Below are 27,898 nucleotides of genomic sequence, written 5' to 3'. Positions count from 1 at the left end.
AGCCGACTGCCCAAAGATCACCCAGTCACCCACGGGCTGTTAGAGAACACGGAGCTGTGGAAAGGTGGCAGTGATTATGGAAGTGCCTGGCCTGGACGAACAGGACATCCCGCTGTGGCACCAGACAGTGGCTTGGCGCTGGCTGTACCCTGACGGTGTGGGCCTGTTTGGCCATGCGCAGGTTCGGTAGCCCCAGTGTTTCGTGCCGATGATGTGCGGTAGTGATGGGTCTAAATTAAATATTTATTCTCCTTTAAAAAAGTAATTATGAATCTGGCAAATTTCTGAAAGCTAAAAAGGGTCCCTAGACCCAGCTGGGAATAAAAAGGGAGTACGGGGTGAATATAATGACCTCCTGTATGCTGTTGTCTTGTATTTCTTCATAGTCCTGCTCATGGTAATGTGCCTGTACCCTAACCTGCTTCAATACCCCTCCAGGGTGTTTTCTTGATGTGGGAATGCACACAAATGTAATCGGACTGAGTGTAGAGCCTCTCTCACCATTCTGCATCAGGGTTAGAGTTAGAACACTTACCTGTCCGATCCCCATCAGGACGAGCAAATTCACAACGGAAAGAAATGGATGAGTGCTCACTTAAAGCCTGAGTCTTTTTGTAAAGTCTTAATTATTTAAATACACTCATTTGTGCCTTTTCTACTGTCACATCCTGGTGTTTCGAGCTTTTTCTTTTCTAAATTTTGGGTTTAGAAAGAAAGAGAGAGAGAGAGAGAGAGGACAGAGACAGAGGACAGAGAGAGAGAGAGAGGGAGAGAGAGAGCAAGGGCACAGAGAGAGAGAGAGAACAGAGAGAGAGAGAGGACAAAGAGAGAGAGAGAGAGAGAGAGAGAGGACAGAGACAGAGGACAGAGAGAGAGAGAGAGGGAGAGAGAGAGAGAGAGCAAGGGCACAGAGAGAGAGAGAACAGAGAGACAGAGAGAGAGAGAGGACAAAGAGAGAGAGAGAGAGAGAGAGAGAGGACAGAGACAGAGGACAGAGAGAGAGAGAGAGGACAGAGAGAGAGGGAGAGAGAGAGAGAGAGAGAGAGAGCAAGGGCACAGAGAGAGAGAGAGAGAGAGAGGACAGAGACAGAGGACAGAGAGAGAGGGAGAGAGAGAAAGAGAGAGAGAGAGCAAGGGCACAGAGAGAGAGAGAACAAAGAGACAGAGAGAGAGGACAAAGAGAGAGAGAGAGAGGACAGAGAGAGAGAGAGAGAGACTGTAAGTGACTGAATGAGATTGTGAAAATGTCCGCAGATGTCAGTGTTGTGCAGCACAGTCTCATACTTTGCCATCCACTGCATAAGAAGCAATTCACGAAAAGAGACATACTGCCTTCACCTGTGGTCCCTGGGGTTCACATTTATACAAACTGCACTATTAAGTACATAAAGAATCAGCATTCAATCGTGGACTCAGCGTAAGATTTTATTTATTGTCATTTTAAGAAGAGACTTTATTATTATGAAAAAATACATACTGTCTTCTTGATAAAAGACAATCAATTATTTCCAGTCTCTTAAAATAGTTCTTTAAAAGGAGCTAGAGTCAATTCAAGTCAAACCCTGGCTTCAGTAGCGCGCCCTCTGTCGGCAGGGCACTTATCACTGGTCAGAAGGTGTTTTACAAAATTAAAAGTCACAACTTTGATTAAAAATTACGATGAAGGAATGTTGTTATTTTAAATTACAAAACAAAATGGACTCGTCTTCATTTAAAGGGATAAACCAAGAAGAGTTCGTTTTCAATTAAGCTCTGCTTTTAATAAGAGGGGGGCTTTTATTTTGAAAAACGCTGAAGCCCTGTATTCTCATCGCAGAGCCCTCGAAGCTTGAGTGGATTTAGGGTGAAGGTAGAATTACGTTTGTACCGTATTTATATGTGATACAGTCTGTCAGTGTTCGCTCTAAAGCTCAGGGTACGGCCTGCGGTCAGAGTTCGGACCCGAGTCGCGTCACCACTCCGCGGAGTCTGTAGTGGTCGCAGGAGTCTGAAGGAAGAGTGATTCCCTTTAGGACCGTGAGGAGATTTTGGACTCAAATGCTTGAGTGGATTCTCTGATTTTATCTTAAAAATAGAGACGTTTTCTCCCTCACAGTCCTGCGACAAGTGGCAGATATCGCTATGACATACAGATGTTTATTTTCAGAGTCTGGTTCCCAAACCGTCCCCGTGCAGTGTCTATTTTCACAGAGAGAGCAGTAAACGGAGTTAAAGAACAGGATTCGACACCCAGGGAATCGATTCTTCCAGCGCTTGAGAATCGGATTGGGATCCAGTCTTGGTCAATGGTTCAAAGAGCCGAGGCTCGTGGAATCGACTCAGTCTCAGTTTCTGCAGCGCACCGTGAACGTAAACAGAGCCGCACGTTTATCGTGTACCGCTGTAAAGAGTGGATTAACCCTGACTCCGTGTGTGTATCAGGCTGTAATTTGTAGTTTGTGAGGGACACGGAGCAGAATGAATCTCTCGTTTAACGACGTGTCTCAGAAAGGGGTTTATTTTATGTCAGTAATTCCCAGCGGACAGCAGCCGGCTCAGGGTCCAGCTCTCTGTTCTAGAGCCTTGAAAATGTGATATTGATCCCCACAGCGGTGAAGGTAATGAATAAACACGAGTTAAATAAATCAGACAGTTTCTAGACTGTTCCATGGGTTCTGTTCATCTGCTGTTCTTTGAAACACATGAATCTGTGGGATACTGTTATTGTTTGCTGAACTGTGAATCAGTTTAATTAAGACATGACCCCAGTCATTTTTAAAGGTGATACTTGTCCATTTTTAAAAAATGATGCACATTAATTTTCTCAAAGGGCATGGAACAGGGGTTGATTTTTAAAGACACGGTTTGATGTGTACAAATAATTACATAATCAAGGAGTGTTAGAGTAAATGAGGTTCTAAAACAATGGTTATTCAGTGTAAAGCTGCGTTCACACTAGGATTGTGGGGCGGCACAGTCACACAGCTCCAGGATCCTGGAGGTTGTAGGTTCGATTCCCACTCCGGGTGACTGTCTGTGAGGAGTGTGGTGTGTTCTCTCTGTGTCTGCGTGGGTTTCCTCCAGCTGACTGTCTGTGAGGAGTGTGGTGTGTTCTCCCTGTGTCTGTGTGGGTTTCCTCCGGGTGACTGTCTATGAGGAGTGTGGTGTGTTCTCTCTGTGTCTGCGTGGGTTTCCTCCGGGTGACTGTCTGTGAGGAGTGTGGTGTGTTCTCCCTGTGTCTGCGTGGGTTTCCTCCGGGTGACTGTCTGTGAGGAGTGTGGTGTGTTCTCCCTGTGTCTGTGTGGGTTTCCTCCGGGTGACTGTCTGTGAGGAGTGTGGTGTGTTCTCCCTGTGTCTGCGTGGGTTTCCTCTGGGTGACTGTCTGTGAGGAGTGTGGTGTGTTCTCCCTGTGTCTGCGTGGGTTTCCTCCGGGTGACTGTCTGTGAGGAGTGTGGTGTGTTCTCTCTGTGTCTGCGTGGGTTTCCTCCGGGTGACTGTCTGTGAGGAGTGTGGTGTGTTCTCTCTGTGTCTGTGTGGGTTTCCTCCGGGTGACTGTCTGTGAGGAGTGTGGTGTGTTCTCTCTGTGTCTGCGTGGGTTTCCTCTGGGTGACTGTCTATGAGGAGTGTGGTGTGTTCTCTCTGTGTCTGCGTGGGTTTCCTCCGGGTGACTGTCTGTGAGGAGTGTGGTGTGTTCTCCCTGTGTCTGCGTGGGTTTCCTCTGGGTGACTGTCTGTGAGGAGTGTGGTGTGTTCTCCCTGTGTCTGTATGGGTTTCCTCCGGGTGACTGTCTGTGAGGAGTGTGGTGTGTTCTCCCTGTGTCTGTGTGGGTTTCCTCCGGGTGACTGTCTGTGAGGAGTGTGGTGTGTTCTCTCTGTGTCTGCGTGGGTTTCCTCTGGGTGACTGTCTGTGAGGAGTGTGGTGTGTTCTCCCTGTGTCTGTATGGGTTTCCTCCGGGTGACTGTCTGTGAGGAGTGTGGTGTGTTCTCCCTGTGTCTGTGTGGGTTTCCTCCGGGTGACTGTCTGTGAGGAGTGTGGTGTGTTCTCTCTGTGTCTGCGTGGGTTTCCTCTGGGTGACTGTCTGTGAGGAGTGTGGTGTGTTCTCCCTGTGTCTGCGTGGGTTTCCTCCGGGTGACTGTCTGTGAGGAGTGTGGTGTGTTCTCTCTGTGTCTGCGTGGGTTTCCTCCGGGTGACTGTCTGTGAGGAGTGTGGTGTGTTCTCTCTGTGTCTGTGTGGGTTTCCTCCGGGTGACTGTCTGTGAGGAGTGTGGTGTGTTCTCCCTGTGTCTGCGTGGGTTTCCTCTGGGTGACTGTCTGTGAGGAGTGTGGTGTGTTCTCTCTGTGTCTGTGTGGGTTTCCTCTGGGTGCTCCGGTTTCCTCCCACGCTTCAAAAACACACATTGGTAGGTGGATTGGAGACTCAAATGTGTCCGTAGGTGTGAGTGAATGTGCGCCCAATGATTCCAGGTAGGCTCTGGACCCACTGCCGCCCTGAACTGGATAAGGGTTACAGATAATGAATGAATGGTTTCTAATTAGTTTAAGAATTGTTATAATGCAGGATGGGTTTAAAAATGAAGATAATGTCTGATGTGTTTTGTAGCGTCCTCCACAATTTTGTGTGTTTCACATTTTGTTTCTCTCCTGTTCTCCTCACCAGATTAAAGAGACATCCGCGGCTCTGTGTGTCCTGCACAAACACGTCGAGACCAGCGGCCGTTTTCCGGCGCTCTCCTTCACGAACCCCTCTCAGAGACCAGCGCAGACGGAACATGGACAAGACAGAAACCCATCAGTGCACGGAGTGTGGTAAGAGCTTCACTTTGCAGAGGGATCTCCTAGAGCACGAGCGAACTCACACCGGAGAGAAGCGGTTTGAGTGCTCAGTGTGTGAGAGGAGCTTTTCCACAAAGGGTAATCTCAAAATACACCAGCGAATTCACACAGGGGAGAAGCCCTACGCGTGCACAGAGTGCGGGAAGAGCTTCTCTGTGAAGTGTCATCTCACAACACACCTGAGGATTCACAGTGGAGAGAAGCCGTACGTGTGCTCTCTGTGTGGCAGGAGGTTCTCTATGACCAGTGGTCTCAAAACACACCAGCTCGTTCACACCAGAGAGAAGCCGTACGAGTGCTCCGAGTGTGGGAAAAGCTTTGCTAGGAAGCATTGTCTGGAAGCACACCGGCGAATTCACACCGGAGAGAAGCCGTACATGTGCTCCCTGTGTGGGCAGAACTTCTCTCTGAACAGTCATCTCAAAACACATCTGAGAACTCACACCGGAGAGAAGCCGTACTCCTGTTCACAGTGCGGCAAGAGCTTTGCGCGGACGACCACTCTCCGGATACACGAAAGAACTCACGGCGTAGAGAAGCCGTACTATTGCTCACACTGTGGGAAGTGCTTTACTCAACAGGGAAATCTCCAGCTACATCTGAGGTCTCACACCGGAGAGAGGCCGTACTCCTGCTCACAGTGCGGTAAGACCTTTGCACATAAGAGCTATCTCCAGATACACGCGCGAACTCACACCGGAGAGAAGCCGTACGAGTGCACTCGGTGCGACAAGAGGTTTGCTGAGAAGAGCAGTCTGAATCAGCACATACGAATTCACACCGGAGAGAAGCCGTACGAGTGCTCGCGCTGTCTCAAGAGGTTCACTCAAAAGAGCACTCTCAAATACCACCTGCGAATTCACAGCAGAGAGAATCCACCATCGGACACGGAGTGAGGAAGAGCTGAAGGAAACAGCGGAGAGAATTCTCTGAAACTTGTGGGAGGAGCTTCACTCGGCCGACTGGTCTCTGCTGGCACCAGCGCCACCCGGTGTTTAACTGTTGGGGTCTGACACTGAGGGGACTGTATATATTCCTAAACAGAGTGGATCAGACACAGCGGTATTAATGGAGTTACTGTCCACTCTGTGAGACACTCCTCCCTCGTTGGTCCACCTTGTAGATGTAGAGTCAGAGACAGTAGCTCATCTGTCGCTGCACAGTGTGTGTCACTCGTCCTCTAGTCCTTCATCAGTGACACAGGACGCTGTCGGCTGGATGTTTTTGGTCGGTGGACTGTTCTCAGTCCAGACACTGAGGGGTTTAAAAACTCCAGCAGCACTGCTGTGTCTGATCCACTCTACACCAGCACAACACACACTAACACACCACCACCACGTCAGTGTCACTGCAGCGCTGAGAATGATCCACCACCTCATCACACCTGCTCTGTGGGGGTCCTGGGGAACAGGGGGGAAGGGGTGTAATAAAGTATGCAGAGAAACAGATGAACTACAGAGTGGACAGTGGAGCTGAGAGTAGAAACAAGGAGGTGCTATTAATGTTATGGCTGATTGGTGTAAATATATTTAAAGTAATAATCAGTAAGAAATAAGAGTTAAAAGCATGATTACTGTCCTCCAGTGACTGTACGCGTTCATGTGCCTGCTTTGTCTGTTTTTCCCGGTCCCTTGGTGTTGTAAATATGGACATTTAGAAGAAATACATAAGGAACAAACCTGTGTAATCTGAGACTGAGCAGTTTGACAAAAAAAATAGGCACCTGACCCAAAATACGGTCTACGTTCTTTACTCGTTTGGACGCAGTGAAAGTGCCGTGGAAAGTGGCTCTGAGGCGGAGGAATTTGCTCCAAACTAAAGGGGGGTGACTTCAGTGGTGTGGAGGTGGCTCGGTTACTAAATATCCGATGGAACAGAAACCATGGTATTATGTGAATACAGGGGTTGGACAATGAAAGTGAAACACCTGGTTTTAGACCACAGTAATTTATCAGTACGGTGTAGGGCCTCCTTTTGCGGCCGATACAGCGTCAGTTGGTCTTGGGAATGACATACACAAGTCCTGCACAGTGTTCAGAGGGATTTGAAGCCATTCTTCTTGCAGGATAGTGGCCAGGTCTCTACGTGATGCTGGTGGAGGAAAACGTTTCCTGACTCGCTCCTCCAAAACACCCCAAAGTGGCTCAATAATATTTAGATCTGGTGACTGTGCAGGCCATGGGAGATGTTCAACTTCACTTTCATGTTCATCAAACCAGTCTTTCACCAGTCTCGCTGTGTGTATTGGTGCATTGTCGTCCTGATACACGGCACCGCCTTCAGGACACAGTGTTTGAACCATTGGATGCACATGGTCCTCCAGAATGGTTCGGTAGTCCTTGGCAGTGACTAGCACAAGTATTGGGCCGAGGGAATGCCATGATACGGCAGCCCAAACCATCACTGATCCACCCTCATGCTTCACTCTGGGCATGCAGCAGTCTGGTGGTAGGCTTCTCTGGGGCTTCTCCACACCGTAACTCTCCCGGATGTGGGGAAAACTGTAAAGCTGGACTCATCAGAGAATGATACATGTTCCACATTGTCCACAGCCCAAGATTTGCGCTCCTTGCACCATTGAAACCGACGTTTGGCGTTGGCGTGAGTGACCAAAGGTTTGGCTACAGCAGCCCGGCCGTGTGTATTGACCCTGTGGAGCTCCCCACGGACAGTTCTGGTGGAAACAGGAGAGTTGAGGTGCACATTTAATTCTGCCGTGGTTTTATGTTTTTTGGACACAGTCCGATCAGCACCCGAACATCCCTCTCAGACAGCTTCCTCTCGCGTCCACAGTGAATCCTGTTGGGTGTGTGTCGTCCTTCTTGGTGGTACGCTGACGTTACCCTGGATACCGTGGCTCTTGATACATCACAAAGACTGTCTTGGTCACAGATGCGCCAGTGAGATGTGCACCAACAATTTTGTCCTCTTTTGAACTCTGGTGTGTCCCCCATAATGTTGTGTGTATTGCAATATTTTGAGGAAAACTCTGCTCTTACCCTCTGCTAATTAACCCTTCACTCTCTGCTCTTACTGGTGCAGTGTGGAGTTAATGAAGATTGGCCTCCAGCCTGCTCCAATTTAGCCATGAAACCTCCCACACTACAATGACTTTCATTGTCCAACCCCTGTATATCTTTAATTTAATATATTTAATATTAATAACATTTATTTTATTACGTTTTTGAAAATAATAAAAGCAGTGTTTTGTAGTATCACCAGGAACCGCCAAAATACCCTGAAATATTGTGATACTGCACAAGGATGAGCTGTAAACACTGGCAGGGTGTGGGACGGGGGTTCACAGATTGGGACGAAGTGGTACAGTGCAGTGAATGTCTCTTTCGATGAACGTAGATGTCAGTGGTTGTCAAATCAGAGCCAAAGGCCACTGTGTGAAGGAAGTAGCTGAACTTGTAGGTGTTTCTGAAGCCTGAGGTCAGAGGTGAAAACCCCAGTCTACAGGATATTTTTGCCCGGGGAGTTTACTTTAACCTTAAAGATTAAAATTATCAACAACTACAAATGTAAATGTGCAATTTGTTGTCAATGAAATGTGTCTTCCGCATTCAATCCATCTGTAGCAGTAAACACACACACACACACACAGGTGCACTAGGGGCTGTGAACACACACCCAGAGCAGTGGATATTGTCATCCCTGGTACCCCAGGAGCAGTTGTGGGTTCGGTGCCTGGCTCAAGGGCCCCTCAGCCGTGGATTGAGGAGGAGGACAGTGCTGTTTCCTGCTGCTCGTGGGAATAGAACCAACGACCTTCCAGCCCTCAGCCCTCTGCTCTAACCTTCAGACCACAGCTGGCCATAAACCAGAGGCCTGACATTTTTGAACGGGTCAATCTTAAAGAATCGACTATGCTCTGATGTAATGTCTGATTTTGTTATTTTCTCTCATTTTCTGTAACATTTTTTCAAATATTCTAAAGAGGTTTTAATTAGAACATTATTTAAATAAACCGTATTCTTCATTTATGACCTTATTTCCCCCGTTTCTCATTCGTGTGAGAATTCAGCCATTAAAATGAGACTGTTTCTCAGCGCAATATCACAAACAACTAAGATTATTATGGTCTGTATTTGATAATGATCACGATGAGATTCAGGGGCGTCACGGCACCCCCGTGATAAACGGTTACAGCTTCACTCCTTGTTGATTTTCGACAGGTTCCTTCTCGTGTACGAGGTTAAAGTGTGAGAGTCTGTGATGGGAAGTGTGTTACAGCGACTGAAAGTGAATGATAAGAGTATTTAGATAGAGTCACACTTGTGTAGAAACAGACACACTTTTAGATGCTCCTCTGAACGTTTTATTGGCTTTTTCTAGTGCCACCATCCACTTTTCTCCACCAGTTTAAAGCATTCAGCTATGAGTCTGATCCATTTTGTTTTATTTTAGAAGAAGAGAGAGTAAGAAAAACACTGATTCATGTCTCTAGTCTTTTTAAAACGGATATATTTCAGTGCTAAAAATATTTTTAAAAACTCATTTAACATTCAGACAGAAAATCATCCCATGACCTCTCTCATTTTTAGCGATCACACTCCAAGTTTAAAGGGTAAGCACCACTTAATGGACCTCCATGAATATTCCACATTATTGTAGTTACTGACAGATATAAGTATGAATTAAAATGAAAATAGCAGCTTAATGTGCTTTAAAACTGACAATTTTATTAAATTAACGGAAAAACCCGAGCTCTCTACGGAAATCCTCGAACGCGACCGTGACGTCATTGGTGGACAACAGCCGAACAACGCCGCGGTAAAACACCGTTATGACTGACTGTTATGACAGTATCTAGCTAAATAACCAACATTATTCATGACAGTAGCCTAGCAATAAGCTAAACTCAAATGTAGAGGTACCGTTATTCTTGTAAATGTGATCGAAGTCGAACTCGAATTCATCCGACACTATAAACCTCCGTAATGCAGCTACGTAGCCGAGTATAATCTGAGACACCGAGTTTAGCGAGTCAAGCTAACGCTAACCAACACCAACTAAAACAGGCGAAGTGAGTGTCCTTACCCTGTTTACCTCCATGTTACAGAGGCTCTTGAACACCTTTCGTTGGTGTCCTTACATGCCCATATGGGGACCAACGGTCTTTTAAACCTTATTCCTTGAATTAGTAAGAAATAACATGTTTTTTAACATGTCATGTTTTTGACTCACTGGGCCACCGTAGTCGTGTTGTGTTGTAAAGGTCTAACCGCCAGGGGGCAGCACTGCTGTTTACTCCCAATGTAAACAACCCCAGTGAAGAGTGAGGAGTAAGAGCAGAGCCCTCGCTGTTTGAGTGGATTTACAGTGAAGGTAGTTTTAACTTTACACTGCGTTTATATCAGACACAGCTTCTCAACATTTACTCACTGCACCTCTCAGATTTATGAGGATCATTTAAAAGTAGCGTCTGCGTTTATTATTAAGAACCGTGGTAACCGCTGCGAGAGCTTAGGGACCGTCTACAAATTACATTACACTTAGCTGTAGTTTGTGAAGTGCACGAACCTAATAAACATGTTCCTAGTGGACAGCAGCTCACATTCACATTTGAAAATGTGCTACTGATTTCCACAGCAGTGAAAATGAACGAACACGTCTGAGTTCAGTATTTAAACAGTTTCAGGAGGAGTACTGTAGAGCTGCTGTCATTTAAAACACATGCACATATGGGATATTAACCTTTCTTTATGCATTGTATGAATCAGTTTAATCAGGACGTAACTCCAGTCCATTATAACCGCTTCAGCTCTGGGAAGGTTTCCTCAAGGTTTAGGAGTGTGTTTATGGGAACATAACGTCAGACGCTGATGTTGGACGAGGCCTGGCTCTCAGTCTCCGCTCCAAATTCATCCCAAAGGTGTCGGGATGAATTATTGGGTTGAGGTCAGGACTCACTCATGTCTTTATGGACCTTGCTCATGTTTGAACAGGAAGGGGCCGTCACCAAATGTTTCCACAAAGTTGGGAGCATGAAATTGTCCACAATCTCTTGGTGTGCTGAAGCATTGAGAGTCCAGTGGCGGCGTGCTTTACACCACTGCATCTGACGCTTTGCATGGCGCTTGGTGATGTAAGGCTTAGATTCAGCTGCTCGGCCGTGGAAACCCATTCTATAAATCGCTCTACGCGCTGTTCCTGAACGCTCCTGAAGGCCACAATTATCATAACACTGAGGTCAGATTTTACAGTGATTTTCTCATTTTGTTTCTCTCCTTTTCTCCTCACCAGATTAAAGAGACATCCTGCTGCTCTGTGTGTGCTGCACAAACGCATCGAGACCAGCTGCTGTTTTCCTCTCCGAGACTAGCGCAGACGAACATGGAAGAACCCCACCAAAGCTTCACTTTGCAGAGCGAGCTCCAGGAGCACAAGCGAATTCACACCGGAGAGAGGCCATATGAGTGTTTACTTTGTGGAAAGAGCTTTTCTGCGAAGTGTCGTCTCAGATCACACGAGCGAGTTCACACCGGAGAGAAGCCGTACAAGTGCTTACTGTGTGGAAAGAGCTATTCTGAGAAGAGTCAACTAAAAACACATCAGCAAATTCACACCGGAGAGAAGCTGTACGAGTGCTTACTGTGTGGAAAGAGCTTTTCTGCGAAGAGTGATCTCATAACACACCAGCGAATTCACACCGGAGAGAAGCCCTATGAGTGCTCAGTGTGTGGGAAGAGTTTTGCATATAGGAAAACGCTCCAAATACACAAGCGAATTCACACTGGAGAGAAGCCGTATTGTTGTTCACACTGTGGGAGGAGTTTTTCTCATCAGGGAACTCTTCAGCAACATCTGAGAACTCACACCGGAGAGAAGCCGTACTATTGCTCACACTGTGGGAGGTGTTTCACTCGTCACGAACCGCTTCAGCTTCATCTACGAACTCACACCGGAGAGAAGCCGTACTCCTGTTCACAGTGTGGCAAGAGCTTTGCGTATAAGAGCAATTTCCAACGACACGAGCGAACTCACACTGGAGAGAAGCCGTTCGAGTGCTCACAGTGCCACAAAAGTTTTACTGAAAAGAAAAATCTCATAATGCACCAGCGAACTCATACCGGAGAGAAGCCATACACCTGTTCACAGTGTGGAAAGACCTTTGCTCGTCAGAACGTTTTCCAAGTACACCAGAGGACTCACACCAGGGAGAAGTGCCATACAAGTGCTCAAGAGATTTACTGAAAACAGAAAACTCAAAAAGCATCTCACTCTGAGTGAAGTCTGAAAGTGCACCAGTGAATTCACACTGGAGCTAAGCCTTTTGGCTGTGAATTGTGTGAAGAGTCGTAGTAAACTCTCATTGTGGGAAGAGTTGTGTGTCAAGTCCATCATTCATTTCTAAAAAAGACTTAAAGCACTGATTAGGGTCGGGCAGTGTAACGGTACCATACACCACTGTATTTAAAAAATCCCCAGTCTCCCCCCGCAGTGTGAGTTTGGGTTAAAACAGAGGAATAAAGCTGAAAACAGACAAAACACTCAGAAGAGCCTTCACTCGACTCTGTGCTCACAGCTGTGAGGCTTTATCTCTAAATGTGTGTGATTTGAACCTCAGTTTCGCTGGAAAATCATCTGCTGTGGTGTGTGTTAAACCACAAGTGTCTGTTAGCGCCGGCTGTGCTTTTAAACCTTGTAGAACCCTCTTATTTCACCACTTTTCTCTTCCTCCAAAACCAGTGGCTGGAATCTGCTCTCTCTCAGAAACTGTCAACACGTGTCAGTGTGCACTGTCGGGTTGTGCTGAGCTGAACTGCACAGCGTCGAAAACCCTTCACTCGACTTTGTGCTCACAGAAATAAGGTTCAGCCTGTCAGTGTACAAACCGGATTCCAAAAAAGTTGGGACACTAAACAAATTGTGAATAAAAACTGAATTCAATGATGTGAAGATGGCAAATGTCAATATTTTATTCGTAATAGAACATAGATGACAGATCAAAAGTTTAATCTGAGGAAATGTAACATTTTAAAGAAAAATATGTTGCTTCAAAATTTCACAGTGTCAACAAATCCCAAAAAAGTTGGGACAAGTAGCAATAAGTGGCTGGAAAAAGGAAATTACGCATATAACGAACAGCTGGACGACCAATTAACACTAATTAGGTGCCATCCTCCGTCGCCAGCTGAAACTCTACAGTGCAAAGAGGAAGCCGTTTCTAAGCAAGCTTTTAAAGTGGAGTGTGGCAAAATGGAAGACTGTTCTGTGGTCAGATGAGTCACGATTTGAAGTTCTTTATGGAACACTGGGACGCCATGTCATCCGGACCAGAGAGGACAAGGATAACCCAAGTTGTTATCGACGCTCCGTTCAGAAGCCTGCGTCACTGATGGTATGGGGTTGCATGAGTGCTTGTGGCATGGGCAGCTTGCATGTCTGGAAAGGCACCATTAATGCAGAGAACTATGTTCAGGTTCTAGAACAACATCTGCTCCCATTTAGACGTCATCTCTTTCAGGGAAGACCCTGCATTTTTCAACAAGATAATGCCAGACCACATTCTGCAGCGATCACAACATCATGGCTACGTAGGAGAAGGATCCGGGGACTGAAATGGCAGCCTGCAGTCCAGATCTTTCACCTGTAGAGAACATTTGGAGCATCATAAAGAGGAAGGTGCCACAAAGAAGGCCCAAGACGATTGAACAGTTAGAGGCCTGTATTAGACATGAATGGGAGAGCATTCCTATTTCTAAACTTGAGAAACTGGTCTCCTCTGTCCCCAGACGTCTGTGGAGTGTTGTTAGAAGAAGGGCGGATGCCACACAGTGGTAAAAAATGGCCTTGTCCCAACTTTTTGGGGATTTGTTGACACCATGAAATTTTGAAACAACATATTTTTCCTTAAAATGACACATTCTCTCAGTTTAAACTTTTGATCTGTGATTTGGGTTCTATTCTGAATAAAATATTAGATGTTGGCGCCTCCACATCATTGCATTCAGTTTTTATTCACAGTTTGTTTAGTGTCCCAACTTTTTTGGAATCAGGTTTGTACCCCCCACACACACCCTCCGCCTCCCCCCGGCAGTACTGTATACTGTGATAATATCTGAAGTCGATATGATGGTATGTAAAATGTGGATACCACCCATTGCTAGTACAGATATGTGTAGTTTGGCGGTGATTCTACATATTACTAAATTAATGATATCTATCTGTGACTGACATCATATTTGCGTTTGCGTTTTATGGAAGCAGCAAACGTGTCTGTTTTCTATCGTAGCTACCAGCTAAAAGTGTTAGAGATGTCCTTGATGTAAATAACATTAACTGTAAGGGATTGAAACTATAGGGTTATGTAAAAGCAAAAGATATTCAATGAATTGCCTGGTTATAAAAGAAAGAAAAATCCCACATTTATATTCCCTTAACTATTTCCATAACTGTTAGGAGTGAAGCAGTGGACAAACGTAATACATACTGTTTTGTATCAAAGTTACAGTTACTAAACTTATTTCCAGCACAGTTTAAGGTGGAGCCGCAGACTGAAATATAAACTGTTACACAATTTACTGTAGAACAGAGTGGGGAGTTTGGATTTGTGACGTTTTGTTTGAAGTTGAACATTGCAGTAGACGACTGAACCACCACATTTGAGCACCCAGTGTCAAAAAACCTTACTTCAAGACACTCCTTTAGAATTAGAGACTCTCGACACTTAAAGCAAGTGAGCAGCTGCCAAACAAGTTGCACTGGATAATGTTATCTGTCTTTCCCCTAACTCCGGCCACTGCCGTATATGGTGCAGTTCCGCTCTCTCTCTTCGCTAGTCGCATTGGGTAAAACAATAAAACATAAGGTCAAGCCTTAGTAGGGCATTTAAACATCAGTCTTGCAAGAAATAACGTATCTAAACAATATGTAAGTATCTCTAACAGTGTTGTAATTCTTTGTGTGCAAAACTGCATGTGGAACACAACACATTTCCATTTCTTGACAGATATTTCCCTCAGTGTAAAAGTTAGCTTAGCGGTTAGCTTCCTTTTCTCTGAGGGGAAAATCTACCGCCATTGTAGTCCTTACATGTAGAGTACGGATACCAACACAGGACAAACGTAATCTCATTGTGAACCTCTCAAAACCACTGAATGTGGCAGCAACTGTCTTGTCTGACTGTCACAAGCAGGGGAGGTGGCCGAAGTTAGGGGGCGCTAATAATCTTAGCAGTATTAGCACCTACTTAAACAAAAGCATTTTTATCTAAAAACATATTTTCTTTAAAAGTCAGGCAAGTCTTGGACATTAATCTACACATATTTGACTCCTGAAAAATGTTGATTTGAGTGAGTAAAGTACTTCTATTTATTTACAGTTAGCTAAGATTTCCAATATTGTAATTAAAGTGGCTGGAACTTGGGGTAACTACGCTACTCTCTTCGTTTTCTAAATACTGCTTGAATTTCCAAGACAAGGAATGCACTTCTCTTCTGGCCGTGTCCTGCCAGCTCTGTAACCTCGAGTAAACAGGCAACTAACAGAACTGCAAATACGTTGCATGTTTTATTTCAAGAGCTTTAAGGAAATACATGATCGCGGTGATTTAAATTGAAAGAGAATAAACATGTTAACAGTGATTAAAACAATAGAAATAAAATCTTCTCACTGATTTTTTTTTTCATAGATTTCTGTGGGTTTTCACAAGGGGGAGCCATGGTCTGAAGTTTAGAGCGGAGGGCTGAGGGCTGGAAGGTCGTTGGTTTGATTCCCACGAGCAGCAGGAAAACTGGGGGCAGAGGGAGTGAAGGAACAGCACTGTCATCCTCCTCCCTCAACATCCACAGCTGAGGCATCAGCCCCGTGTGTGTGTTTATGTCACTGAGACAGATGGGTTAAATGCGGAAGACACATTTTGTTGTACAATGACAAATAACTGCACATTTATTATTACACCACCACAAGCAGCGGTGGATGAAGTACACAGATCATGAACTGAGTTAAAGTACAGATACCGAAGGTAAAATAAAACGTCCTTCGTCTTGATTTTCACTCAAGTGAAATATAAAAGTATTCACCTTCAAATGTACTGAAGTATCAAAAGTAAAAGTATGATTTATTACAAGTCTAACGTCCTGTTATCGTTTCTGTTACAAGACTCTGGATTAATCGCCTCATTTCAACATTTCAACACAATGTCATTAATGATTCTGTCACTGATCTCTATTAGAAGTGTCATAAAGCATTAAACACTGACGCAAACTGTGTCCATCCGGTGGAACCCAGCTGCTGTGGAACTACATTTTGCGAACAAGCCGTGTTTTTGGTTTAAGATTTTATTGGCAGCTTACTTACAAGTTTAAGTTTTGTGATAAATGTAATAACTGTACACAGGAATCTAGAATATCTCAGTACAAAAAGAACAAATTCTCGTCAGGCCAGGTGGTCGCTGTTTTTCTCACGATTTCTCCATTACGTTCCTTCCTGGTGGTCGTAACATTAAGGCTGACGCTCTTTCCCGTATAAATCAGAACGACCCAAGGGAGACCGCTGAGCAAAACACTGACCTTATACTTCCTCCTTCGGTTTCTGTGTCAACTATTAGATGGGAACTTGATGAACAAATAGAGCAAGAAAATAGGGAACTAGTATGTACAGGCCATTCTCAGAGATAAGTTAATTACCTGGGCTCATTCGTCCCCGTCATCTGGTCACCCAGCAGAAAGGTGCACTACACAGCTTATCCTAGCACGTTATTGGTCGGAATCCATAAGAGTGGATGTTCATAAGTTTATTGCATCATGTTCAGTCTGTGCCCAGTCTAAAACACCCAGGACTCTTCCCGCGGGTAAATCAATGCCCCTACTGGTTCCTGCACGTCCCTGGTCACACATAGCCCTTGACTTTGTCACGGATTTACCCATCTCTGAGGGTTATACTACAGTGCTCATGATTATTGATCGGTTCTCTAGAGGAGTTCATTTTATACTCTTTCCAGCACTACCCCCTGCCTTAGATACAGCTAAGGTTATATATACACATTTTTCATCATTATGGAATTCCTGAGGATATTCTCTGTGATCGAGGTCCTCAGTTCACATCACGGGTATGGAAGGCATTCTTTGAGCACTTGGGAGTTAATGTCAGTCTTACTTCTGGATATCATCCACAGAGTAATGGTCAGTGTGAGAGAGCCAATCAAGAATTAGGCAAATTTCTACGCATGTACTGCCATAATAATCCACAGGACTGGTCACAGTACTTGGTATGGGCTGAGATAGCTCAAAACTCCTTGGTAAATTCTACAACAGGTATCATCACTTTACAGTGTACCCTAGGTTACCAACCTCCGTTAGCACCCTGGACAGCTGTGACCTCTGGTATTCCATCGGTGGACGTGTGGATAGACGTAGCGAGGAGGTTTGGGAAGAAACCAACCAACGCATATCAGAGGTCCTTTCCCGGTATAAAGAGCAGGCTGATAAGCACCGGTCTAGTTCTCCCTCATTTCAGATTGGGGAACGAGTATGGTTGGCTACTAAGGATATCAGGTCTGAGGGGAGTTGCAGGAAGCTCCTTCCAAGTTTATTGGATTTTTCCGTGTTTCTGGTAAAATCAATGATGTTTCTTATAAGTTGGAGCTTCCTGCTCAATATCGCATTGCTAACTCATTTCATGTGTCTCTCCTCAAACCTGTGGTTTCAGGTCCCTTGAACGAGGTACTACCCGACGGGAGGGTATGGTCCACAGGAGCGTTTGTCGGTGCCTGCAAAGGACGTCTGTGATCCGGGTCTCGTGTTGGCATTCCACTCCCGTTATCCTGAGAAGCTGTCTCCCCGTCCTAGAAGATCTCTCTCCAATCCTGCTCTGTCCCGTCCAACGTCCTGATCCAGAAGCCCAGGAGACGCAGCGCCGTTTGTTCGCCCTCCCACTTCAAATTAATTTGTCGTGACTGAAATAGATTGGAATCGGGACCCACCTCCACCCCCCACCTACATGGCGAGAGGGTTATTAGCTCGGCGTCCCAATTCCAATTTATTAGAATGGCGTTAAAATAGACTGGATCTTGGACCTGGTGCGTGAGAGCCGAACTGCGGCAAAAAAGCCCGAACTTTGAGGATCTTTAGCTCGGCGAGGGTCTGAGGGTCCCCAAACCCGCCCCAGAGCCCGTCAAAAATCTGGGCTCGGCTGCGCGCAGCGTCCGCCAAATGCCATCTAGCAAGCTGCTGTCGGGTCGTTGAGGCACTAACTAAAGGGGGAAATCTGAAGACTTAAAATCAAAAGAAACAAAATTCAGATGTATAATTTCAGTGATACAAATTCAAAGGTGGTAATATTTCAAAGTCTGATAAGACAGGGTGACCAGATCAGAGATGGTGAAATAGAGGACACGTCTCGTGGGGTGAGCTCTCGCGAGAACTTACATTTCCGTTTCGGCACAGCTGCTCGAGATGAGGGTAGGTACATGAGCTTTGCCTGACGTAAACAAGGACTACTGACGTGCAGACTGACCAATTAAATGTTTACAGAGAAGGTTATCGACCAATAACGGTAGCTCTACAGTCAGACCGTCCAATCAGAAGATTTTAGGCTACTTCACCACGCCCCCTTCTCATTCAAGCGAACCAATCGGAGTAGGGGAAGGCGGGACTAGTTTGTGAACGAAACTTCTCGAAGTTCTATGTGAGCTCTAGAAAAAAAAGAGGACGTCTGGTCACCCCAGATAAGAGAGATTTGCTTCCATAGTTCATAATCAACCGCTCTCCCGCTGGCGCTGGACACCGCTGCACTGACACTGACCTGGAGAGGAGCTCTGTCTGGGCCCAGCCTCTTTAACACAGCGCTGGAACCTGATTGGAGCATTACGCTCTTCTTTAGTTTAGAAATGTACACTTTTATTCACCGCAGAAGACACAAGTAACAGATTTCTCTGAATGTAGCGGAGTAAAGACTTTGAAATATAGTGAAGTTAAAGTAAAAAGTCCCTTAAATAAAATACTCCAGTAAAGTACAGATACACAAAAAAACTACAGTACAGTAACCAATCACATTTACTTCATTAATGTCCACCACTGACCACAACAGAAAGCAGGTCTCTGCAGAGCGGGTAACAGCTGTGACGGAAATCTGCTGCAGCCGCGGAGAACTTTAACCCCTGTGTTAAACAGATAAATACTTTAATGTAATCCATTAATTTCACAAATTAAAACAAGAAAAAACAGAATACACCCAGTAAACAATTAGCTGTTGATTCAACGTTGAAATAACGTAATGACTGCCGTCTAATCAACGTTCTCTTAAGGTTGAAAATGAAAGTTGAAAAGACGTCCAAACACAGACATTGAAAAGACGACTATTAGACGTATTTTGGACGTCCATTGACGTTTTTAATTGGTCCCGAAATAAATTACTACTATAAAATGCGTTTTGGACGTCCACTGACGTTATCGATTGGTCACCACTTAACTAATTTATTAAGATGGATTTCGGACGTCCATTGACGTTTAAAATATGTCCTTGACGGACAGACTACTTTTAGACCTATTTTGAACGTCCAGGGACGTTTCTTGTTTACTGGGCAGTTGCTTGTATTTTAAATTCTAAATACATAACGCCATTAAATGTATTCAGTTACTCCCCACACTGGTGATACATCATCAGAAACTCTGACAGTCGGTTATAGATTAGATAAATTAACGTGTTATCTCGCTAAACTGAGACGCTGATGTGTTTTGACTCACTGGGCCACCTTAGTCGTGTTGTGTTGTAAAGGTCTAACCGCCAGGGGGCAGCACTGCTGTTTACTCCCAATGTAAACAACCCCAGTGAAGAGTGAGGAGTAAGAGCAGAGCCCTCGCTGTTTGAGTGGATTTACAGTGAAGGTAGTTTTAACTTTACACTGCGTTTATATCAGACACAGCTTCTCAACATTTACTCACTGCACCTCTCAGATTTATGAGGATCATTTAAAAGTAGCGTCTGCGTTTATTATTAAGAACCGTGGTAACCGCTGCGAGAGCTTAGGGACCGTCTACAAATTACATTACACTTAGCTGTAGTTTGTGAAGTGCACGAACCTAATAAATATGTTCCTAGTGGCGTTTTCCGCAGCCCATTTTAATGAAACAGAATGAGGCTTTCCTTTAATAAAGTGCCTTATAAAAGGGTTTATTAAATATGCAGAAGGTTCCTAGTGGACAGCAGCTCACATTCACATTTGAAAATGTGTTACTGACTTCCACAGCAGTGAAAATGAATGAACACGTCTGAGTTCAGTATTTAAACAGTTTCAGGAGGAGTACTGTAGAGCTGCTGTCCTTTAAAACACATGCACATATGGGATATTAACCTTTCTTTATGCATTGTATGAATCAGTTTAATCAGGACGTAACTCCAGTCGATTTTAAAGTGGTACTTGTCAAATAATAAATAACAATACAATATATGTGAATTTAGTCAAATTAAAAAGTGTGTGGAGCAGTGAATGGTTTTCAGTTTGATGAGTGGAAAACAATGGTATATAAATATATGTGAAGGTGGAGTAAACAAGATGTTCAGGGTGTATAGATTTTGTTAGCAAAACTCATTTGCAGTCATGTCCAGCTACACTGTAGATTTAAGATTGTTATCCGTTCTCAGTTGCTTTTGTAAGTTGTAACTTTAGGTTACTAATGTAACCCCAGTTCTCTGATAGCATGAGTGAGGTGTCTCACTATGGGATACACCCCCCTCGCGTATACCTGGGCTCCTGGACCGCCCCTATATATAATATGGAGCATGACATCATAACCTCTTTCAAAACAGGTACTCCTCTTCCTCGCTTCACACTGCAAGGAGGGTGGTCTTACTCATGCTATCAGAGAACCGGGGTTACATTAGTAACCTAAAGTTCTCTTTCAAGCATTCGTTTCGGTGTCTCACTATGGGATATCCTTACTCCCGAAGACAAGCCTGTCCTGAATCTACTGTCAACCAGCTATGCCTAAAAAAGGCTGGGACTGTTAAATCCCAGAGCCAGCGCTCAATACCATATGTGCTACACTAGGTGCTGTTACATCCATTTTATAAAAACTGGTGAACGTGGGCGAGGACCAGCTCGCTGCTGCGCACAACTCCTGAATGGAGAGACCTCTAAAGATTGCCCAAGAGGTTGCTACACCTCTTGTGGAGTTTGCACGGACGCCCCGCGGAACTGCCAGTCCTTTACTGGAGTATGCCAAAGCGATCACATCTGAAATCCAATGCGATAGTCTTTGTTTTGTAATCACTTTCCCCGTGTAAGGTTTAGAGCATGACATGAAAAGCTGGTCACTTTTCCTAAATTCCTTCGTGTTATCCTCATAAATTCACAGTGCTCGCATAGGACATAGCGTATGCAGCTGCTGCTGGCCTGGTGAGGTGAAAGGTGGAGGATAAAATGCCTGAAGTTCCAAAGGGAGGCAAGGCTGAATAACCTTGGGAATAAAGGCAGGATTTGGACGTAAACATACTTTAGAGTCCCCCTGCGAAAACTGCATACATGTAGAGCGCATTGAAAATGTGTGTATTTCACTTACATGCTTAGCCGATGCCAGGGCTAGCAAAAGTGCTGTCTTGAAAGACAAAATCTTAAAGTCCACCTGGTCTAGTGGCTCAAAAGGTGCAACTGACATAGCCTTCAGCACCAAATCCCAAGATGGAGAGACAGGTTTGGAGACCGGCAATCTATGCTGTGCCCCCTTCATGAAACGGCACACCAAAGGGTGTTGCCCCACAGTTCGAAGCCCACATGGCATGCTGCACTAGCTGCCAGGTACACTTTAATAGTGGAAATGATTTGCCTTTGTCAATCAAATCTTGGAGGAAAGCTAGTATAACCTCGACAGAGCACTGAAACAGGGTTTCGAGTTTGTCTGAGCACCACTGCTCAAATATCCGCCACTTGTACCCATAAAGGGACCTGGTGGATGGAGCTAGCATTCTGAATGGTTTCAATCACGTTCAGCTGCAACCCTGTTATGCTTAAATTAAACCACTCATGGGCCATACCCATAGAGCCAGACGTTCTGGGTATGGATGATGATAAATCTCTCCCCTTGCTTGCGACAGCAAATCTCTGTGTAGCGGTAGAGGCCATGGGTTGCCCTGAAGCATCTGTATGATCTCCGCCAGCCCATGCTTGCCCGGCCAACACTGAGCTCTCAAGATAATGGACAGGCACCTCTCCCTGACTCTGACTAGAGTCGGGGAGATTAGTGCTATCGGTGGAAACGCATAAAGCAGTGTTTGTGGCCACTCGTGTGCAAAAGCATCGACCCCGAGCGGGGCACTCTGGTCGTGCAGCGAGTAAATCAGAGGGCGCTGTGCATTCTCTTTAGACGCAAAAAGATCCTCTGCTGCCCAGCCGTAGCGCTCCCAAATCTGTTGGACAACTGCAATGTTGAGTGCCCATTCCCCATAAAGAGGATTGCCTCTCAACAACAGATCTGCCCCCCTGTTGAGCATCCCTCGAACATGTGTTGCTCTCACTGATAGAAAGTGAACGCTGCTCCATAAAATCAGTCTGTGTGCCAGCGTGTGTAATGGTCGGGACCGCAGGCTCCTTGTCGATTGATGTAAGCCACTACTGCCGTGTTGGGGGGGTGTCGGCTCTCCCCTAAAGCAAAGGACCCCTAGGCAGACTTCTTCCTCCTTACCACCTGTGAAGATGGAGGGAGAGGCTGTACTGCCTGTGGCTGCCCCTGGGTCTTTTTGGGCCTGACAGTCTTACTTTCAGCGCCCCCATTTTGACTTGGCGGGCCAGGCTGTGGCTTAGCCCGTCTGGGGATGCAGAAGCTGGTGGTCAGGTGAGCGGCAGCCTGCATGAAAGAGGGCTGAGGTGGTGCTGAGGGGCCCTGCTGTGGCTTCCTGGGCAAGCACAGCTGAAGGGCTTAATCATCCCTCTTCTTTTCCTCACACCGCTTTTGCATTAAAGTGAGAGCGGAGCCAAAGATGCCCTCTAGCACCACTGGTGCATCCAGGATCGCCTCTTTCTCCCTGTCAGAGAGGTTTGCCAGGTTAAGCCACCTGCCTCTTTCTTAGAACACCATGGTGGCCATGGCTTTCCCCGCTGATTGGACTGCACATCTCTGGAAACGGAGGGAGAGGTCAGTGACCACACAAATCTCTTCCCACTAAGACAGACCTGACATGGCTGACATCTCGTCCTGCAGTTCAGCTTGATAGGCTGTCAGCATGGAGATGGCATTCAGAGCTTTAGAGGGCAGCGTAGAGTTGCTGGTTGCTGAGCGGCTGGGGGGGAAATATGGGGAGTAGCTTTCTTGCAGCCCGTTTTGCCCGCGGCAGTCTCTTCCCCTCATAGCGTGACTTTGCAGTCTCCGCTTGCACGGTCGGCCACGGGATGTCCAGCTTGTCAGATGCTTGCTTAAGCACATCCTGCAGGTTCACACTTAGAAGGGGCCATCTGGGCGGGGTGGAGAAACGGTGAGTCCTCAAATTCAACGTCCTCATCAGAGACGAAAAATTTGGAACTGCCATCCTCATAGTCCTCCACTGCCTCTTCCTAGTCCTCCTCTGCATCTAGCAGGGTGGGCAGGGGGGCGAGGGAGTCGAGTTGATCACCCCAGCCAAGAGTCACTTGGGTGGACGATTCAACGGGCATGGTGGCCTGCTCTAAAGTCGGCGTAATGGTAGCGCCGGACACAAGGGGATCCTCGCCTGAAACACTGGCTTGGCGTGCCAGCCTACAGCGGAGGCTTTTAAAGGTAAAACGCGCGCAGTGCTCGCACGAGCCCGGGTCATTCAATGCTGCCTGGGCATGTCGCAGCCCGAGACACACAGAGCAGACCTGGTGCATGTCCCTGCACCAGGCTAGCCGTAAGCCGCAAATAATGTGGTGGTTAGTTAGCCCAGGGGTTGGCGTAGTGTAAAAGAGCTTCTGAGGTATACGCGAGCGGGGAGTATCCCATAGTGAGACACCGAAACGAATGCTTGAAAGAGAACTCAGTTTGTGTTGATAACTGAAGATAATAAATATTCTCCTCTTTTCCAGCTTCTCTCTACTGCTGTTACTCTGAAATGTCTGATGTGTTTTGTAGCATCCTCCACAATTATCATAACACTGACGTTAGATTTTACAGTGGGTTTCTCATTTTGTTTCTCTCCTGTTCTCCTCACCAGATTAAAGCAACATGCTTCTTCTCTGTGTGTTTTCCATAAACACATCGAGACTGAGGCTGAAATAAGGAAAGATCAGCGGTGGTTTCCTGGTGCTGTCTTTCACTAACACCTCTCAGAGACCAGTGCAGATGAACATGGACGAACCCCACCAAAGCTTGGAATGTGGAAAGAACTTCACTTTGCAGAGTGAGCTCCAGCGGCCCGAGCAAGTTCCCACCGGAGAGAAGCCGTATGAGTGTTTACTTTGTGGAAAGAGCTTTTCTGCAAAGTTTCGTCTCACAACACACCAGCGAATTCACACCGGAGAGAAGCCGTACGAGTGCTCACTGTGTGGAAAGAGCTTTTCTATGAAGAACTATCTCAAAACACACCAGCGAGTTCACACCGGAGAGAAGCCATTCGAATGTGCACAGTGTGGAAAGAGCTTTTCTACTAAATGTCATCTCAAAACACATCAGCGAGTTCACACCGGAGAGAAGCCGTTTGAGTGCTCACTGTGTGGGAAGCTCTTTTCTTCAAAATATCGTCTCACAACACACCAGCGAGTTCACACCGGAGAGAAGCCGTACGAGTGCTCGCTGTGTAGAAAGAGCTTTTCTATGAAGTGTCATCTCAAAACACACCAGCGAGTTCACACCGGAGAGAAGCCATTCGAGTGCTCACTGTGTGGTAAGAGCTTTTCTTCGAAATTTCGTCTCATAACACACCAACAAATTCACACCGGAGAGAAGCCATACAAGTGCTCACTGTGTGAAAAAAGCTTTTCTACGAAATATCGTCTCACAACACACCAGCAAGTTCACACCGGAGAGAAGTTGTTCGAGTGCTCACTGTGTGGAAAGAACTTTTCTATGAAGTGTCATCTTAAAACACACCAGCGAGTTCACACCGGAGAGAAGCCATTCGAGTGCTCACTCTGTGGAAAGTGCTTTTCTTCGAAATTTCGCCTCACAACACACCAGCGAATTCATACCGGAGAGAAGCCATACGAGTGCTCTCTGTGTGGAAAGAGCTTTTCTACTAAGTGTCATCTCACAACACACCAGCGAATTCACACCGGAGAGAAGCCATATGAGTGCTCACTGTGTGGAAAGAGATATTCTAACAAGAGTCATCTCAATACGCATCAGCAAATTCACACCGGAGAGAAGCCGCACGAGTGCTCATTGTGTGGTAAGAGCTTTTCTGCGAAGAGTGATCTCATAATACACCAGCGAATTCATACTGGAGAGAAGCCCTATGAGTGCTCAGTGTGTGGGAAGAGTTTTGCATATAGGAAAACTTTCCAATCACACACACGAATTCACACTGGAGAGAAGCCGTATTGTTGTTCACACTGTGGGAAGAGTTTTTCTCATCAGGGAAATCTTCAGCAACATTTGCGAACTCACACCGGAGAGAAGCCGTACTGTTGCTCACACTGTGGGAGGTGTTTTACTTCTTACCATCAGCTTCAGTTACATCTCCGAACTCACACCGGAGAGAAGCCGTACTCCTGTTCACAGTGTGGCAAGAGTTTTGCGTATGAGAGCAATTTCCAAAAACACGAGCGAACTCACACTGGAGAGAAGCCGTTCGAGTGCTCACAGTGCCACAAAAGTTTTACTGAAAAGAAAAATCTCATAATGCACCAGCGAACTCATACCGGAGAGAAGCCATACACCTGTTCACAGTGTGGAAAGACCTTTGCTCGTCAGAACGTTTTCCAAGTACACCAGAGGACTCACACCAGGGAGAAGTGCCATACAAGTGCTCAAGAGATTTACTGAAAACAGCAAACCAGCTAATTCACACCGGAGAGAATCCACATCCTGAAGACCTCAGGATACTTCTTGCGGAGACTATATTCACCTGGCTTCAGCGGAAAATATGATGTAATTTAGGAGAAAACGAACAACCGCCTATATCGTGCGGAGGCTTCACTCGTGATGTCATGCACACTGAAACTGGCCGAACTACACAGACGTAAACGCTATACGGCAAAGCTTTTCATTGGTCCATAAAAAAGAGGCGTGTCACAACACAAACATGGACGACTTTGAGGAGCAACTCACAGAGCAGGTTTGAGGATACATGGCATGTCTCCATGGCTACAAAAGTGATTTTCTCGTGTTCCTGTAATCATCACATCGATCATAAAATGTCTTAGCTCCATCTGCAGTAGAGGAGAGTACGCAACTAAAAAAAAACTAAACAGTGAAGTCTGAAAGTGCACCAGTGAACTCACTCCAGAAAGAAGCCTTTTGCCTGTGAAACGTGTGTGAAGTCTTGTAGTGAACTCTCCATTGTGGAAAGACCTTAATTCGTCCGAGTCGTGTGGCAAGCCCATCATTCATTTCTGCAAATGTATACATTTCGATGTCTCAAAATGAGGGTGGTATTTATTCTGTGTGTGTGTTGTGTCAAATTTCTGTTCTGTTTCTTTAAGTACAAGTCCATGAAGTTTATTAATGTGCATTTAAGAGAGCCACAGTGAGGGGGCGCTGTGGGAGTTAACTGACTGCTGATGCCACACTCTGAAAATATTTGGGGGATAAACACAAGCCCAGTAACCCACCACAGTGTGCTATGTAATTTGTTAAATTATGATCAAAAAGAGTAATGTAGTCTGAATACTTTGGAATATTTCAAAATTTTCTTACATTTTAAAACTGTGTGAATGCAGCAAGTATTACTCGGCCTATTTAAGAAGAAGGTTCTGTTGTGTTGTCTACCGTAGCTACTAACTAAATGTGTTAAAGATGTCCTGGGTGTAAATAATATTAGCTGAAAAGGATTTAAAACTATAAAGTTATGTAAACACCAGGGGTGGTTTGTTCATTAGGGCGATGGGGTGACGCACAGCCAAAAGGGAAACGGAGGAATTTATTTTCCATTCATTCTACTACAGTAAAAACCCATGGCTCTATATTAGCCAAGCCCTGTCAGACGGATTGTCTGGCCTCTAAATATCACAGTGCAATCGGCATTAGGTTTTGTTCTGTACAGTCCCACCTCAATTTCAAGATGGTGGAAAATTGCGTCAGACTCCTCTCATAAACCTTTAGGTTAAAGCTTTTTTTTTTCAAGCTGCAGAGCCTTCAATTCATTCTCAGTGGGTTTTGGGAGCTCGCCCAAACTTACTTTCAACATATACAAGGTGAGGCGTGTTCCAAATGGCCCCCTCCTCTATTCTCTACATTGCTCACTATGTAGTGAAGTATATAGTGAAATAGGGCACTGATTAATTTTTGGCACAACTCTGTACGGACCACCTGAGCAGCCAGAGTCGTGTAGAGAGAGCAGCTAGCGATTTGGTCGGTAAAGTTTGAACACCTGTGAAGTCATGTTATAGTGTTTATTATTAGAGCTTGACAGTCATATATATATATATATATATATGTAGTGCCGTCTTAATGAAACAACTCAACGTTTGGCAGAGTACAAAAGTAAGCCGGAAAATATTTCAGATATTTTTGTGGTATTGTTTAGTGTATTAGCTCTTTACAGCTCTAAGATAAAGCAGAAATTAACAAATGACTTTAAAAGATTTAAAATCTTTCCTGGTTGAAACACCTTTCCTTTTTTAATCATGGGACTTCACAATCATATTTTCACTAGTAAAAGGAAACAAGCAAAAAGAAAAATGCCCATAGTTTAGTAGTTCTAGTAAAGTATTGGCCACAGTTGACTGCTAAAATGGCGGCGACAACAAACTTCTCGTTCGTGTGACGTCACCCGTCAACAACCGATGGTGAAACACCCTCCTGTTCTCACCATTGTCTGTTTCACAGATGCTGATATGTTTTGACCCACTGGGCCACCGTATTCCTGATGTGTTGCAAAAGTCAGACCGCCAGGGGGCAGCACTGCTGTTCACTTCCAACGTAAACAACCCAGTGAAGAGTGATTTTACAGTGAGTTAGTGGATTTACAGTGAAGGTAGTTTTAACTTTACACGGCGCTTATATCAGATACAGCTCCTCAACATTTAC

General features: G+C 45.4%; 2 protein-coding genes across 2 annotated transcripts; both read left to right on the top strand.

Annotated features, from left to right (window-relative positions):
• Positions 1-76: 76 nt before the first annotated feature.
• On the top strand, positions 77-8,286 carry LOC136673338 (zinc finger protein 135-like). Its single transcript, XM_066648737.1, has 2 exons — positions 77-186; positions 4,636-8,286. Exons 1-2 carry the CDS (start codon positions 77-79, stop codon positions 5,705-5,707), a joined length of 1,182 nt encoding a protein of 393 aa, XP_066504834.1. The 3' UTR covers positions 5,708-8,286.
• LOC136673337 (zinc finger protein 850-like) lies at positions 1,856-26,907 on the top strand. Its single transcript, XM_066648736.1, has 4 exons — positions 1,856-2,597; positions 4,636-4,784; positions 11,064-12,011; positions 23,996-26,907. The coding sequence occupies exons 3-4, from the start codon at positions 11,154-11,156 to the stop codon at positions 25,691-25,693; spliced, it is 2,556 nt and encodes an 851-aa protein (XP_066504833.1). The 5' UTR covers positions 1,856-2,597; positions 4,636-4,784; positions 11,064-11,153; the 3' UTR covers positions 25,694-26,907.
• Positions 26,908-27,898: the final 991 nt, after the last annotated feature.

This window comes from Hoplias malabaricus, chromosome 17 (assembly GCF_029633855.1).
Source record: "Hoplias malabaricus isolate fHopMal1 chromosome 17, fHopMal1.hap1, whole genome shotgun sequence".
Classification (NCBI taxonomy): domain Eukaryota; kingdom Metazoa; phylum Chordata; class Actinopteri; order Characiformes; family Erythrinidae; genus Hoplias; species Hoplias malabaricus.
Note: the sequence above shows the minus strand (reverse complement) of the source record. Positions and strands in the feature narration are given on the sequence as shown.

What these genes read in the sequence shown, in the direction of transcription:
- LOC136673338 (XM_066648737.1), top strand. Translation starts at nt 77, where the DNA reads ATGGAAGTGCCTGGCCTGGACGAACAGGACATCCCGCTGTGGCACCAG. An exon ending in TTTGGCCATGCGCAGGTTCG is followed by an intron (nt 187 to 4,635) that starts GTAGCCCCAGTG and finishes TCTCCTCACCAG; the next exon opens with ATTAAAGAGACATCCGCGGC.
- LOC136673337 (XM_066648736.1), top strand. Translation starts at nt 11,154, where the DNA reads ATGGAAGAACCCCACCAAAGCTTCACTTTGCAGAGCGAGCTCCAGGAG. An exon ending in CAAGTGCTCAAGAGATTTAC is followed by an intron (nt 12,012 to 23,995) that starts TGAAAACAGAAA and finishes AAATAAGGAAAG; the next exon opens with ATCAGCGGTGGTTTCCTGGT.